The following is a 16,963-nucleotide window of genomic DNA, read 5'->3' as shown; positions in this document are numbered from 1 at the left end:
AGCCTTTATGGCCCCATCCATCCCCCTCTAGCTTGAGGAAGAGCAGCTGAGACACTCGTGGGGTCACTGTGGAACCCTTCCCCACCCCTCTTGCTGAGCAATGCAGGGAGAATACCAGTTTCCAGTGGCAGCATCTGGACCAGGCATGGCCACAGCCAGATGTAATTGCCTGGCGTCAGCAGTTTGTTTTTTTCCTACATGAGTTTTACCACATACGAAATGGAACCAAGCAGCAGAAGATCATATTTATTGAACATGTCCTGTGACATTTACTAAATTCTTCGTGTGACACTATGTTAGGTCTCTATAGATATAGGCAGATACCAGGTTTGTCCTCATGTTCAGATAATGAGGCCAAGACACAGGGAAGTTAAATAACTGCCCCGAGGGCACCCAACTGGTGCAGAGATGAGAGCTTTTGTGCCCTACTCTGTGCCCTTGCCACCTCTGCCCAGGTGGATGCTGAGTTAAATGAGGTGCTGGAGTGGAGGAAAAGTGCTTCCCCGTGCCTGGGACAGAACTCACTGTAACTGTTAGCTGAGTGACCTTGGAGAATAAGACAGCTTCTCGTTGGGACTGGAGGGCTAGCTCCGTGGTTAAGAGCACTGGCTGCTCTTCCAGAGGACCAGGGTTCAATTCCCAGCACCCATATGGCAGCTCACATCTGTCTGTAAGTCTAGTTCCAGAGGATCTGACACCCTCACACAGAAACACATGCAGGCAAAGCATCAATACACGTAAAATAAAAGCAAGCCATTAAAAAAGAGCTAAGTGAAGTTTGTCCCCATGATGCCTGAAGGTCATGCCCACCGCTTCTCGTCATAGGCATTTCTGCTGTCCTCTCTTGGGCCCCTTACAGTTGCACGAGTCTCTCTCTGAGCCATACTAGCCGCCCCCCCCCCCCATATATCCTTGCATGCCTGAGCCTCTTGTTCTCCTATGCGTGTTCTCCTATGTGTGTTCTCCTATGCGTGTTCTCCTATGCATGTTCTCCTATGTGTGTTCTCCCTCTGACTCACCTCCAAGCCTTATGTTTCTGGTGTCTAGCAGAGACAGCCCATGTGTTCAGTCTCCAGCTCCTCAGAGACAGCACTTTCTCCAGAAAGTCCCTACCTGCCTGGTTCCCTGTCTGTACCTGTGTCTCTCTGTGGCTGTGTGGCCCCTCTTTGTGGTCCTGCTGCAACTTGAAGGTCTCTGACCCATTCCACCTCACTGTGATGCCCTCCTGAGCAGAGTAGTGTCCAGGTATCCCCCCCACATTACCCCGCGTCAGCATAGGGACATACTGCGTCCGTAGGCTCTGAGTGTGCAGAATAGACTGAAATGTAGCAAGCACTGTGGCCTCTCAGAACAGTGGTTGTGTTAAGGACCCTGGAGAGGTGGGGGGACTCCCCAGGGAGAGAGTCCCTCTGGGTTCCAATGTTAGTAGCCCCAAGCTGAAACCAATCTTGATCTTATGGAGGAAGGAAAGGAGTAAGTAAGGCTGAGCCCTGAAACAAGAAGTCACCTTTGGCTGGAGCATAAGGTGGATGTCCACTGCAGCCGCAAGATGGTCTGGTAGTGTTCACCATTGAATGCACTTGGGGATGTGAATGCTAAGGGGCCTCTGGAGGTAGTGCCTTGCTCTGCCTGCATTTGTGTGGTGAACAGAGGGACAGGGCAGGGCAGGGCTGAAGGAGGCAGGCCCTGGGGATTTCCATAGGGCCTTGCCTCGCACTGCTTTGTTGGTTAGGATCCAGTGCTCTTCAGGGCTTAGAAGGAGCTTTGTAGTGTGCTACTCTTCCCCACCCAGGGCTTGGCTTCCTCTGGGTTAATGTACCTACCTCTTCTTATAGGTGAACCTGGTGCTGGGGGACGGCCGGTCCTTGGGCCTCACGATCCGAGGTGGAGCCGAGTACGGCCTTGGCATTTACATCACTGGTGTGGACCCAGGCTCTGAAGCAGAAAGCAGCGGCCTCAAGGTGAGGGATGACGGGCTGTGGCTGCCATGTGTGGGCATGTGGGTGGGAAAGATTGTTGTAGCTGATTTACTTCAGCGAAGCAGGTGGAGCCCCAGCTGAGGTCTGGATCTGGGGATCCCGAGCTGGCTGCTGGGTCTCTAATGCGCCCGGCAACAGCAGGGTGGCCTCCCACACTGTGCTAGGCGGTGGGCCAGCCCCGCTCTTTTGAGGCTGCTGATTTGCAAACATTTGCTGATGCCTGTGATGGCCCTGACCCCAGGGCTTGTTATGACACTTACAGAGGGCAGGAGAGAGAACACCAGCTGTGAGCAGGGCTGTGGGTATAGGAGGCAGCTTCGGGGCTAGCATCCGATCCAGACCAGAAGTTACTGAAATGGCATAATGAATTCTGAACAGAGCAGTGTGGCCCACACTTGAGCGTCAGATCACATGTGTAATCTCATGCTCCCTGGTGGGGTGAGGTGGCATAAGGCGGGTCTCAGAACAAGACTCATGCCCGGAGTCTTAAGTGAATTCCAAAGCCCAGGTTACAACTTGTCAGAGAGCCAGAAACTGCACACAAGGTCATGGCTCAGGGTCGGGTCACTGTGACACATGACATCATGTGTGTGAGCAGTCATGAATGCAGGGACCACAGTGATATGGAGTGCTGAGAGTGGCTCAAGTGACATTTGAGCCAGGCTTTGGGGGACAAAAGAGGTAGATGGTTGAAACAAACTGGGGAGAAATGGGATGTGGTGCACACACACACACACACACACACACACACACACACACACACACATCTCAAGATCCACAGGCTCAAAGCCCTAGCATGGCAAATAGACTCTCATAGGGGAGATGTGGCAAATAGACTCTCATAGGGGAGATGTGGCAAAAATAGGCTTGTGGGTGGCATGGGGTGTTTGGGAAGTGCTCTGCCGTGTCCCAGTTCCACCCCATTCCTTCATGACTGTGACCTTGGGGCCTCCTCCACCTGCCTGAGCCACCTGATCTCTGGTTAGGAACATGGCTGCCTCAGGGTTGTAGAAAAGAAAACTAAACAACATCGTTAGTTATTGTAGTAAACACAGCTAGAGTTTGTGTGTGTGCCTCTAAAATTCACACCTCCAAATCCTCACCTACTCATTGTTAGGGTCAGGAGGTGGGGCCCTTGGAAAGTGACTAGATCATAAGGGTAGAGCATCTATGCTATCAGTGACCTTGTAAGGAGGCCCTAGAAAGCCAACAAAATAAGATGTCATCTGTGACCCAGCAAGAAGGTCCTCACAGGCACAGAGTCCACTGGCGTTTTGCGTTTGAGTTGCCCAGCTCCAGAACTGTCAGCAGTAGCCTGTGCACAAGCCATCCTTCTGTCTGTGGGACTTTGTTGCAGCATCTGTCAACATTACATTATGGAGAAGGGATCACAAGACTCCGCCCTAGTCCTCCCCTAGGATTTATAGGCAGCTAATGTTTTGATGCAAATACTGTCTAAATTGCATATGTAAATAACTTTACTCCTGTACCTGTACTTAAATTGAAACTCATTGACTCTCTCTCTCTCTCTCTCTCTCTCTCTCTCTCTCTCACACACACACACACACACACACACACACACACACACACACACACGGTGGGGTGAACACTGGCCTGCAGGAGTTATGTCCAACTGGGCAGATGGGCAGCAAACAATACTCTGTCCATTTAGTTAGAAAGAAGCCAAAGAAGATGGACTTTGTAAAGCTTCCTCATCGCCTGAGTGTGTCAGGTGGTTGCGGCACGCTGCCCACCTTCAGCTAAGCCCTCTGGCCGTGTCCTCAGCAGTGAGGTGCTCCTCGGTGGCCACCTCTTTCCTTTGCCTCCCAGGCCCCTTGCCTGTGCAGACACCTGCCCACACGCGCCTGGGCATCCAGCCCTGATTAATTCTGTTTATTGCAGTGCACTTTCCGTGGAATTAGGCATATTGAAATGGAATAAAGGGCCTGCTTGTGTGGGTGGTGGAGCCAGAACAGGCTTTATTTGTAAATAGCGCTCCATGCTGCGGTGCAGCGCTTTCCTGCGGGGTGGGAAACACGCCTTCTGAGAGAGGCTTCCAGCTGTTCAGCCCACTTAGCTTCCAGGGCCCAGTGTGAATCCAGAGGGGGGCAGGACGCCCAGGCCCTGAGTGGAAAAACACTTGGGAGGGCAGCGAGGGCCCCAGCATCTACCCAGGGGTGGTCCTTGCAGCCCGGAGCTTGCCTACCTTGCCAGCAGGGACAGCCCCTCCCCCTTTACAGTTTATCTTTGGATTCCTCTTATTTCTTTGCTCTGCCCTCCTATACCCAGCCAGTCTCTAGTCCTTCCAAAGAGCCAACTGCTAAGCCTCTTTTGTTCCCTTAGGGACAGCCTATATTGAACGGCATTCAGAAGCAATCGTAATAGCAGTTGCCACTCATTAATGGTTATTATGAGTGAGATGTGGTGCTAACACTTAGATTCATCTGCTTCTATTTAATCCTTTCTGTAGCCCGGTGGGGGTGGGGGTGGGGGTGGGGAACATTCATGGCACAGTTCAACAGATGAGCAACTGAGGCTCAGAGAAAAGCAGTAACTTGCCCAGGATCTCACAGGGATCCCAGCACTGGCCCTTCTGACCCTCGAGCTACATGCTATGTTCTACTGTTGTCTTATGATTCTAACTGGACCAAGTATGGAAGGGAGGGAGGAAAGAAGGGAGGGAGGGAGGGAGGGAGGGAGGAAGGAAGGAAGGAAGGAAGGAAGGAAGGAAGGAAGGAAGGAAGGAAGGAAGGACGGACGGAAGGAGACATAAAGCCCCCTGAGGTTGCCCCAGCCCCATGGCCTCTGCTGGGTCTGTCCAGGCTGGCCGCTGTTGCTTTCCCACCATGGGGACCAGGCTGCTGTCCTAGCTAGGATCCTTGGAGGAGGGCCTTTGCTCCCGGGAATGTCCCACTTGTGAGGCCGCTGCTCTGCAGTCCTGTCATACATCTGGGGCAGAAATCCTCTCAGTGACAGGGGATGATCTACCCATTGCAGGTCTGTGTAGAAGCCTGGGCTGTGTATTGCCTTCGTGGGGCCAGGCTGACCCCTCTACAGACTAGCTTCTGTTGGGCTAAGCCTTGCCCACCTGCTCTTTCTGGATAGAGCTTCCTCGCTCAGAGCAGCGCCCTCTGCCGGGTACTCACCGGGTGGCAGGAAACCTGCTTGCATCATCCGCTCAGACCTTCACTGAGCTCTGCAAGGGTGGTGGGTCCTTCAGTCTCATGCATGTCAGAAGTATGTGTCTGATAAAGTGTCCAAGTCCCCACCTGTGTGAGGTAGAACCTTGGTTGTCCTTCTCCCTGGTGCCCTGCCTACCACAGGACATGCTCAGGCAGTGACTCCTGGCTGCATGGTGCTACTGCCCACAGGGAGGCTGCTCACTCCAGGCACCCTAGGAGGGTTCCAGAGCCACTCTTTGGTTGTGCAGTAGAAGGCAGGTGGAAGAGACTAATCAGTCTGTGCTCAGAGCTCAGCCTCCAACCTCACTCACACCTGAGGAAAGAGAAGGGGAAAAACAAGCTTGAGGAGGGTCCTGAAGTCCGCCTGGGCTCCCACAGGACCCCACCTACCATTCACCCTGACTTTGCCTGCTGACTGTGTCCCATGCTCCCCCTGGGGGAGTGTCACGCTGGAGCAGAGGAGCCTGACAGGCCCATGGTCCCTGTCTGTCCCCCCTGGTAAGAGGAGGGTATAATTATAAGATGGTTGTTAAATAAAAACCCTTCAGATGGTTTTCTTCCATCTGAAACCACATCCTCCTGGGGACCCAACATGGCCAGTTGTTAAAGATGCAGCAGAGGACATCGTGGTGCCTCAGAGACACTGTTGATCGTTTGTGAGCAGAGTGAAAATAACACAAGCCCCATCTTCATGTTTATATAATTCCTGATTGGGGAAAAAAAGGCCTCAGCTCAAAGGATCATACTGTGATAAATTCCTTGGCAGTGCTAAGGAATTATAGCTGTTTTTGTGGCAGTTGTAATTAAGATGACAGAAACAATCGCCTAATATTTATATAACTCTTGAGAGTCTCTCTTTGCAAAAGAGCATTTTACAAACAGTGGTCTCCCTCTCATTCCACAACTTCAAATGAATGGACCAATTTCTCAAATGACACAAAGTGTTCACACTTAGGAAAGAATAATAGATACTGTCTATACCCAAGATATATGTCAAAGAAATTAAATTTGTAGTTAAAAGCTATCCACAAAAAGAAAATGCAAGCCTAAATAGACACTTTTACAACAGAGAGTAAGATGTTGTGCAAGAAGTATCGTGTAGTCTCTTCCTGAAAATAAATGAGGGAATATGTCCCAACTCATTCGGAAGCCCATGCGCTGTACCAAGCAAACTTAGCACCAGGAAAGATGACAAAGGATGGTCCTTCACGAACGTACGGATTAACACCCCTGAGAGCAGCAAATTCTCCAGTATTTGAAGGACCAAGGGCTGGAAAGATGGATCAGTGGGTAAAGGGCTTTCTGTGTAACTGTGAGGATGGGAGCTGGGATTCCCAGCACACACGCAAATGCTATACATACCTGAGGTGTGGTGGCCACCTAGCATCTCAGCACCAAGGAGGCAGAGACAGAGGTCCCCAGAGCAACCTGGCTAAGTTGGACTGGCCAAATCTTTGTGCTGTAGGTTCAGGTGAAAGATCTGCCATGATATTTAAGGTGGAGAGAAATGACCTAAGACAGACCCTTGGTGTCGCCTCATCTCCAGCTATGCGTGCATACATGAGCGCCCAGTCTGCAGGGACTAGAGAGATGACTTGGTGGACTGCATAGGACCCATGGCAGGCAGCTCACAACGTCCTGTAACTCCAGCTCCAGAGGACCTAACGTGCTCCTCTAACCTCCATAGGTGCCTACACTTAAGCTGATATACCACATGTGCACGCGCACGTGTTCAAACAGAACACACACTTAAAATAACATCTTAAAGTAATGCATACAGCAGACATGGATCACGCCGTTTCCTTCACATACTGAAGAACTAAGTGCCTTTGCCTAAGACTGAATAAAGATAAAACTGCCCTAAACACCTAGTTCAGTAGCACCCGAGAAGTTGTAGTTAGTTGAGAAAAAGAAAAGAAGAAATGAAACTCTGTTTTCAAAGCATCATCTACATAGAAAGTCCCAAAGAATCACAAAAGAGCCCCTGGAATGAACAGACAGATTGGGCAGGGGGAAAGGATGCAAGATCAGCCCACAGAAATTAACCCCTGCCAGGGCTGTGGCTTACGCCTGTGTGCCCAACACTCACGGAGGCGGAGGCAGAGGCAGAGGCGGAAGGGTCTGTAGTAGGAGGCTAGTTTGGGTGAGATACTGATCTCTGGTCAGCCTGTGCTAAATAGCAAACCCCTGCCCCGTACGAAATGCAGTGAACACCAAGCACACAAGGGTAGTCCTACAGTCCTTTCAGTAGGTGGCCCTCCGGCAGCTGGGGATCTTTGTGCAGACCAGTGGGCCTCCACTTTAAATGAATAGCAACAGAAAATCAACAGAGGCAAGTGGAATCTTAGGCAGCTAGTAGTGGTTCTCAACCTGTAGGTCAAGACCCCTCTGGGGAGGTCGGAAGGCTCTGTCACCCCTGTCAGGTTGGAAGGGTCGTATATCAAATATTCTGTATATCGTCACAATTACATTGTGATTCATAATGGTAGCAAAATTACAGTTATAAAATAGCAACAAAAATAATTTTTGGTTGGGGGTCACTACCATATGAGGTGGTGTACTAAAGGTTTGCAGCATTAGGAAAGTTGAGAGCCATTGTTCTAGAAGAATTCACAAGGCAAAGCGTGAATGACATTAGGCTGGGGAAACCTGCTTCAAAGGAAGGGAGCTGCCGGGGCTGGAAAGCCCTGCAGACGGACTTTCTCCAGCCAGGCTGTTCCTCCTAATGTTCCCACAACCTCCCGTGACAGTAGGAGAGCAGGCGGGGAGCAGGGGCTGAACCTGGGGTGCAGTGCAGCTTCATTCTGAACTGCAGCTGCAAGTTTGTTCTCTTCCTCAAGAAACAAAAATCATCTGAGAGGCTAGTCTGAGGTCACAGGAGCCAGGTTCACAGAAAAGTGGAGTTAGAGGACACCCTGTGCTGCTGGGCTAGTCAGCCCACACTGAGAGGAACAGATCCACACCGAGGACACACGCATGCGTCCTGTGCATGGCACAGTGCCTCGGGCTGTGCTGGGAGGGGGCTGGAGGCAGAGGTGGCTCCCACAGCAGCAGAGTCCACAGTGGTCACAACCCTGAGCCATGTGTGGAGATGGGGGAGAGGCAGAGAGGGAGCCAGGTGCAGAAGGCCCAGGGTCCAGGAAGGGGATAGTCAAAGTTCAAGAGGAAGGGCCTGTGGGGGACCAGCAGCTCAGCCCCTGGCCAGAGAGCTCAGAGTAACAGTTTGAGCCTAAGGGGAAACCTGGAGGCCAGGTCTGCTCTGATATGTTCAATGGCTACCTCAGCAGGTGTTCCCCGCCCCCACCTCTGTGTTTTGAAACTTAACAGTAGGGAAGGTCTAAGGTGGGCTTCTAATTTTCTTTTTATGATTTTATTTTAGGCATGTTACCACATGCTGACACGTGTCTTTTATCAAAGTTACTTTAGAGGCTGTGTGTGTGTGTGTGTGTGTGTGTGTGTGTGTAAGGTGGTGGAGGGTCTCATGTAGCCCACGTTGAACTCAAACCACTATGTAGGGAGGATGACCTTAAACTTTTGGCCCCCTTTTAATCCTCAGTGCTGGGACCGCAGGCCTGCACCACACATCCACTTTAGGCAGTGCTGGAAATGTAGCCCAGGGTTTTGTGTCTGCTACTTAAGCACTCTACCAACTGAAGTACATCCCCAGCTTGTAATTTCAGGTGCCAGAAGGCAGGGGCATGCTAAAACAAGATTTTTTTTTTAAAGGCAAATAAGTGAAGTAGAGTCAGTGTGCACAGGGGCTCCTTGGAGAGCTCCCAGAGCCAAAGGACAATGACGTGGGCACGCATGAGCCTGGTCCTGTACTGATGTGACTGTAGAGACAACTGAGTAAACAAACCCAGGAGGGCAAAGGGACACTTGCCATGGTACAGAGAAACGACTGAGCTCCACCACTCTGTGCGCAGAAAGAAAGATTAACTGGGGACCAGGCCTCCAAGGCCCTGGGGTGGGCGGGTGCAGAGTGAAGAGCTAACTGGTTCATATGACAGTCGCAGGGTGATGATCTGGGCTCAGACAGGCTGTCCAGACTCCCGCCCCCTCCCCGGTCCTTGCCAGTGGTCCTTGACCTTTGGGGCGTTAAGGAATGCTCCTGGAGGAGAAAGGTTAAAAAGAAACCACCTTGAGAGATTTGTGTGTCTACTAAACAGAAACCTTTAGGCTTGCTCGCCTGATAACAACCCTCTGTTTACCTGGCTGGAGTCCTTCTGTTTAGGACAGTGTCATCAGCACCTCCATTTCTCGGGAAAAGGAGCTTTGGACCTGATAGCATTATAGCCTAGGGAATTGCAGTGGAAAATCACGCCAGAGCATCACAGTTAAGATATCACTACTCTTGGAGCAGGCACCAACAGGAACTAAAAATTCAGATGCCAGGCTGCGTTTCTCCAGATCATCCCTACCAGTGTGGTGGGGGAGGGGGGCCATGAAGGGAAAAAAATGGATGGTGGAGGAAAAATAAATGTGTGGACCACGGACATCCCTCTGAGTGGGTGTAACACTGTTAGAACACGCTTGTGCTTTCCAGTTGCGGAAATAACCTTGCTAACTGTAGAGAAGAGAAAACACGTCCCAGCCAGGGCTGCAGAAGACTCCTGCCTTTCCTACCTGGCTACGCCCCACCGTGAGATGAGACAACAGGCTATCAGAGCCAGGGCAGCCCAAATACCCTGAGAGCCAGATCTGGGCCCTGCTAGCCCTGAACAATCTTAGTGGTAGATAGCCCACCAGCCTTCATTAAAGGTCAGCAAGCTGAGGCCCAGAGAGGTCAATGTTGGCCCAAAGTCAGACAACAGGAGAGTGGCCGTAGTACTGCCATATCTGTCCATCTGGCTGGGAACCACCAAGCCAGCCTAGAGCCCTACACATGTGTGACGTAAGTAATGACATATTATGGCGTTAAGTATAAAGCTCCCAACACTCTGCTGTGCTCTTCTGCCCTGTCCCCGCCTCCAAGACACCTCCAGCTAGTCCTGATTCCTGCATGTCCTGCTTAAGGTTTGGGACCTGGCAGCTTCTAGTAGTTCAGACTAAGGCCAGTGAAAGCCTGGTGGAAATGACAGAAAGGCCAGCAGTGTGAGGACAGAACAGTCTTGGCATTTTCAGATGTATAACAACCACCAGCATGTGGAAAGGGCTCTGTGCCAGGCGCAGGACTCGGCCCTACTCCATCTGTAGTGAATCCTTTAGCCCTGTGAGGAATGAGGCACTGGCTTACTTGCTCAAGGTCACACAGCTAGGAGTTGTGGGAGCAGGGATGGCAAGGGATACCACCCAGTCCTGAAAACGTCTTCCCATCCCTGCCCTCCCTTGCCCCTCTAGGGAGCCCCAGCAGCTCTTCCCATGCACCTTTTTGAAGTGGTTCTCAGCAAGCAAGGAAGAACAAGGGACAGGGCTTTCCATTGCACAGGGCTGAGTGACTGTCTCCATAAGCGTGTGGGATGTCTGTGGTGTCTCTGCCTCAGGCTTCCCTGTGTGCTGTCTGCTCAGTCTCTGCTCTCCTCGGGGAGACAACTGGCCTTTTCCTGACTATGATGGAAAAGTGACCCTCGCTAGCCACTCCCCTCTAGGTGCCTCCTCTGAGTCACCTCTGGCAGTTCTAGGAGGAGGGCATGCTGGCCCTGGCCTCGTTTCACAAGATCTAGCAGCTTGCCCTGAGCTTATTTCAAACCAGTGACTGGGCTAGCCGTGGCGGTTTCAGAGGCCCGCCCACCGGAAACCCACTTCAATATGAAAGGCTCCGGATCACATTTTACTCATCGCCTCGAGCACAGCGATGGCCTGTTTCTCTGAATCCAGACCCACTCCACTGACAGCAGGCCACCTGTCAACACACTGACATTTGTCATCAGTGTGACTATCCTGCCCTGTACCCTATGGCCCTGCAAGAAAGAAGGCTGAATCTCCACTTAGCTTCTGTGCAGTGCTAGCCCTGAGCAGAATGGGGACCAGAGGCAGAGAAGGTCATGTGTCTGCCGTGTCTCCGAGGACAGGGCCTGACTCAAGTGTTTTGCTTTTGTGTTCTTGATTTTAAAGATGGACTCTTGTGCTGGCCAAGCAGGCCTCTGTCTCACCATATAGTTATGAATGACCTTGAGCTTCTGACACTCCTTTCTTCACCTCTAAAATGGGGCAAAGCCAGGGTTGAACACAGGCAGGGTGACTGATTGTCAGTCACTATCAGGAGAGCCCTTCAGTGTCCCATAAGGAAGCCCACTGCACCACACACAGGAAGTATCTGTGTGACTCGTCCCTGTGGAGTGATAGCTCTGCAAGCAAATACCCGCCAGCCATTTGCATGCCCAGTGCCTAGACAGGGGCTGCAGAACCAAGCCTTTGCCCAGTGTGGTGTGGACAGTGGTCTAACGTGGAGTTGAGATTCACAAGCAGAGAGATGGAGGAAGAGATTAACGGAAGAGATTTGGGGGTAAGGTGTACACAGGGTGCTCAGCAGTTTGGGGCAGCAAGAGAGGCAGGGAAGAGCACAGGGTAGGAGACACTGGCTCCAGCAGCTGTTTCTGGTCTGTTAGAGCTGTTAGCTGAAACTGGAAGATGGAGGCCAACCAGACTGTCAGAGTTTGGGGTGCCATGAGAAGCATGCAGACACATATGTGTATGCAGATACACGTGCATGTATATGCACATGTGTGGACGCTGAGGTTGACATCAAATATCTTACATATTGAGGCAGGGTCTCTCGCTTGAAGCTAAAGCACACCAGTTTAGTTAGCACAGCTAGCCACTGTGTACTGTTAGTGCCGTCCACGCCCGCTGGGCATTTATGCGGGTACTTGGGATCTGAACTTCCATCCTCAAGCTTATGTGGCAAGTGCACTGTCCCCTGAGCCATCTCCCCAGTGCCCTAATTAACCTATTTGGAAGTATGATTCATATACCATGAGCCCCTCCTCCTGTGGTGTGCTTGCTAGCACATTCTAATGTCTGTAGCCACTCCCACAGTCACATTTCAGAACATTCTCAACAATGCTGCCCCCCTCCCCCCTCCCCCCCAATACCTGCACCCACAGAACTGTGGCTTCTACACCCCCCCTCAGTCCCCCCCCCATGTCTGTGAATCACCCATGTGTAGTTTTTGGACTGCCTCCTTCCACTTAGCATAATGCAGCCTGTGTGAGTGAGTTCGTTTTGTTTTAGCTAATTAATATACTAGCATGTGCTGGCACCATACTGTTCATTGATTAGCTGGTGGCCATTGGGTTGTTGTCATGTGTTAGCATTTTCTACTCTTTCTCTATGTTTTAGGTGAGTGGTTATTAAGCTGTGTAGACTGTATTGAGTTCTGCATTTTCCACTGGTTTCTCCCATGCGCGGTGATTAAAAACCCGTAAGTACATTCTGTAAGAGTTACATAATAACATTCCATCCCATGGCTGCATTATAATAATTGACCTGACCGGTCCCTTGAAATCAAGCATTTAGCTGTTTCTAATTGAAATAGGGCTTTTCAAAAGAGCAACAAAATGAGAGAAACCTCTGAGAAACTTTGCAGAGAAGCTTAAACCACCTCACAGCCTATCTGTGCCTGCAGGCTGCAAAGCATAGTGGGGGGCAGAAGTGATTTATCCCAAATTGCTAAAAGGCTCCTTCTGGTCAGAATGAGGAAGCCGCTTCTTGCAAGGTAGGAGGCAGAGCAGCTTTGCCTCAGGGCCTCTTCCCCAGACCCTCAGAGCAGGGGGAAATGGTTTGAGAAAGAAAATGGCAGCTAAGCTGAGCCAGGCACCCCCAGATCTTATACTTTTTTCCTACAGTTTTTTTTTTCTTCTTCACATCTGTCTTGGTTAGTATTCTATTGCTGTGAAGAAACACCATGACTGTGGCAACTTCTATAAGGAAACCATTTAATTGGGGCTGGCTTACATTTTCAGAGGTATAGTCCATTGATGTCATGTTGGGGAGCATGACTGCACACAGGTAGTCCAGGTGCAGGAGAATTAGCTACATCCATCCAGATCCACAAGCAACAAAGAGGAAGAGAGACTCAAAGCCTACCCAACCCCAGTGACACATTTCCTCCAAGCAGAACCACATATTGTAATCTTTTCAGATAGCACTACTCCCCAGTGAGTGACCAAGCTTTCAAATACAGGCTTATGGGAACCACTCTTACTCAAACCAGAGCATCATTCTTGGTCATGAGGTCGTCGTACACAGTAGAAACTGAGGGTTTCAGCACCAGATATATAAATTAACAGCATGACCGCTCCAAGGTATTATCATAAACAAACTCATATTGTAGATATGAGGGAGAGCACAGCCAGAAGCATCAGGAAGAGTCCAGAGCAGGGAGAGAAGGTAGCAGACTGGACATGGCCAGCAGAGGGGTGAGGATGAAAACCGAGAGGGAGAGAAGGGGTGCCAGCCAGCCAAGGGCACCAAGAGAGGAAGGCATGAGAGAGTGCATGGCGGAAATAGCAGTATTACAAGGAGAAATGAGTAGCCTGAGGAATCCCTGGAGCTGGAGAAGGTCAGGGTAGGGGAGAACCATATGCCAGCATGGGCTTTGAAATGTGTAAGAGGTCCTTGACATGAGGTCCTGAGTGAGCCAGAGGCCAGTGTGCACTCTGGTATGCTAATAGGCGCCACAGGCAGCCTATTAAGTCCCCTCTACCTATGGAGAAGGACTCAGCTTCTTTGGTAGAGGGGAACTGAGTCACTAGTCTCAGGAATGCTGGCTTTTTGTCCAGCTGCCAGAATTTAGGGAACTGGGTTTTTCTTTGGAACACAGTTGTAGAAAATGAACTTGAAATTTTTGGAATTTGCAACTCAGGACTCACACCTGAGAATAGGTAGGCTTGTTTCTTCCCAGTTTGCTCAATGTAATTGGAGATCACATTTAGATAAGAAACGTTACAAGCAATAAAAAAAATTCAAGTTCAGAAGTAAACTATGGTTTGAACCGGAATGGCCCATCTGAGTCATTGTTCTATTGCCTTGAAAAGACACCATGACCTTGGCAAGTCTTATAAAGGAAAATAGTTAATTGGAATTTGTTTACAGTTCAGAAGTTTAGTCCATTGTCACCACAGCCTGAAGCAGTGGCACACAGACTAATACGGTGCTGGAGAAGCAGCCAGGTGTTCTGCATCTGGATCTGTAGGCAGCGGCAGAGACAGATGCTGGACCAGGCTTGAGTGGTTGAAACCCCACTGCCCACCCACTGTGACACACTTATTCCAACAAGGACACACCTACTCCAACCTGCATGGCCACACTTCCTAATCTCTGTCAAGTAGTACCACTCCCTAGTGACCAAAGTATGCAAATATAGGAGTCTGTGGGGGAGGGGCTATTCTCCTTCAAACCTAGACAGCTCCCACAGGCTCCTATGTTCAAATATTTGGTTCCCATTTAGTGGAACTGTTTAGGAAAGATTCAAAGGTTGTAAGACCGCGTGTCTGGGGTGGGTGGGCTTTGAAGCTTCAAAAGCCCATGCTAGACCCAGATAGCTCTTTCTGCCTCCTCCTTGCTGATAAATGTGTAAGCACCCAGCTATTGCCCCAGCACCAGGCCTGCCTTCCTCCTGCCATGCTCGCCACCACCATGGTCAAGGACTCAGACCCCCTGGAGCCATGAGCTCCACATTAAAAACCTTCTTTTATAAGATGCCTTGGTCATGGTGTCTTATCACAGCAATAAAGAAATAAGTAAGACTTTGTTTTGTTTGTTTGTTATTTGAAGTATGAAATATTAAATGATGATCCACACCACCACCAGCATGCCACCAGTGGCCCAAGAGGCTGGCAGACCCCACCCCGCCCCCTCCCTTTCAGATCCTCATAGCTGGCTGGGGTGCCCTGCCAGCATACTTTTCTCTGGAACCCAGTTGAGTTGAGTTGTCTCATGAAGGAAAACACCAAATCTTAGTTTAGAATCTACAGGCAGCACAATCGTTGGGCACAGCAACTAGCTTTCTAATCTGTAAGCTATTCTAAGTTATAAATCCTCTGGTAGAGGATCCAGGCAGATCCATCACCTGAACTGGGGGCCTCCCCTACCTACATTTTGTGCTCCTTGATCTCTCCCATCCAAAAGTAACCCTTTCTTCTCCTGCCTCCCCTCTTCCTCCCTCGACCGGAAGTCCCGCTTACTCACCCAGTGATTGGTTCCTTGACATCTTTATTCATTAGGGGAAGGTTCTGCCACAGTTATTTATCTTTGGTTTATGGGAGGAAATCGTTATATGGTGCTATGATTTGAATCTGAAGTGCTTCCTACAGGCTCATACCTTGCATTCTCATTGGGTAGAGGGCACGAGAATTCTGAAGGGCTGTGGCGCCACTGCTGATGTCGGTAGCCCCTGCCTCTGTGCTTCCACTGCTGCAGCTGGAGGAGCTCCACCTTGCTTGCCTGCCATGACAGGCAGACATCTCTTAAACTGTGAGCCAGATAAACCTTTCTTCGCTTATGCTGGTTCCATCAGGGGTTTTGTCATAGCCATACACAAGTGACCAACATGTCCATTACCCTGTACTTTATATAGCCTCACCTTTAATGACTCTGCAATAAGCCCTAGATAGAAATATGGTGCTTACAAAATCATGAATTTGTAGGCACTTAGGAGGTGCTGAGTTCCCTTTGCAATTTTGACTTTACACCATGATGGCTTGCTTGGGGTGACTTCCTGGAAGGCACCAGTGGGATGAGTTTTATAGCATTCTGTCATACGTTCTTCGGCAAGTTGTAAGACTCCCATCTGTAGCGCCTGCTCAGTCTTCCTCACTAGGCCTTGGTGGAGGGCTCTTCACCCAGGCCCAGCTCACCAGCGTGAGTTCTCATCGTGGTTCTTGAATCTTTCATACGGCACCTAAAACATTGGATCCTGGCAACTGGAGAGTTGGTGCAGCAGTTAGGAGTGCTTCCTGCTCTTCCAGAGGATCAGCTTCTATTTGCAGCACCCACTTCAGCTGCCTCACGACCACCTGTGACTGGCTTCAGGGAAGCCACCTGACCCCTTGGGCACCTTCACTCCATACACTTACCCACACATAGACATATGATTAAAAATAAAAGTACTAATAAGTCTTTTAAAAGGCCGGGCAGTGGTGGTGCACGCCTTTAATCCCAGCACTTGGGAGGCAGAAGCAAGTGGATTTCTGAGTTCAAGGCCAGCCTGGTCTACAAAGTGAGTTCCAGGACAGCCAGGGCTACATAGAGAAACCCTGTCTTGGAAAAAAAAAAAAGTCTTTAAAAAGAAAGTCTTATTGCTTTTGGGGCAGGACTTAGGCTTGTTTTACATTGGTAACAATATGAGAATATTAATAATGTCAATATAAGTGGATCTTATTTTAGCAGTCCTCAAGCTAAAATAGACATATCTTACACAACAGTGGACCCTGAAAACATCTGTGCTCGAGTGCCCTGAACCCACAAATGTTTAGGCCTATGTCGCAGAGAGAATTAAGGTCCAGGTGGACTTCAGCTGCCACCCGTCTGCCCTTGAGATGGGATGATCCCAGATTAGCCTTCTAGGCTCAGAGTCGCAGGGATCATAGAAGTGGGGTGGGAACCAGGAAGAGACCATGAAGTGAGGAGGACTAGGCTTGAAGATACTTGCTCTGTGATTGGATGAATCTCCCAGCAGCCCAGGGATGTGAGTGGCCTCTAGAAGCTCAGAAAAAGCCAAGAAATGGACTGTCTCAACCTTGCAGAAAGGATCTTGGCCCTTTTGGTGTCTTTCTTTTAGAGTAGTGGGATATGTATCAGATTTCTGACTTCTAAGGCTGCAGAATAGGGGCCACGGTGGTAGTTACAGTGGAATAGTGC

General features: G+C 50.1%; 1 protein-coding gene across 8 annotated transcripts in view; it reads left to right on the top strand.

Moving 5' to 3' along the window:
- Whrn (whirlin) overlaps positions 1 to 16,963 on the top strand; it is an 85,035-nt gene that overhangs the window by 33,692 nt on the left and 34,380 nt on the right. For all 8 annotated transcript variants that reach the window (XR_007977032.1, XM_052176628.1, XM_052176627.1 and 5 more), the window contains one exon: positions 1,836 to 1,961. Coding sequence is in view for 7 of the 8 variants with exons in the window: in XM_052176628.1 (XP_052032588.1) it covers positions 1,836 to 1,961 (126 nt within the window). In the remaining variant the exon portion in view is untranslated. The remainder of the gene's footprint in view (positions 1 to 1,835; positions 1,962 to 16,963) is intronic.

Source organism: Apodemus sylvaticus, chromosome 3 (assembly GCF_947179515.1).
Source record: "Apodemus sylvaticus chromosome 3, mApoSyl1.1, whole genome shotgun sequence".
NCBI classification, from domain to species: Eukaryota; Metazoa; Chordata; class Mammalia; order Rodentia; family Muridae; genus Apodemus; species Apodemus sylvaticus.
The sequence above is the reverse complement of the archived record's forward strand: the minus strand, read 5'-3'. Positions and strand labels throughout refer to the sequence as shown.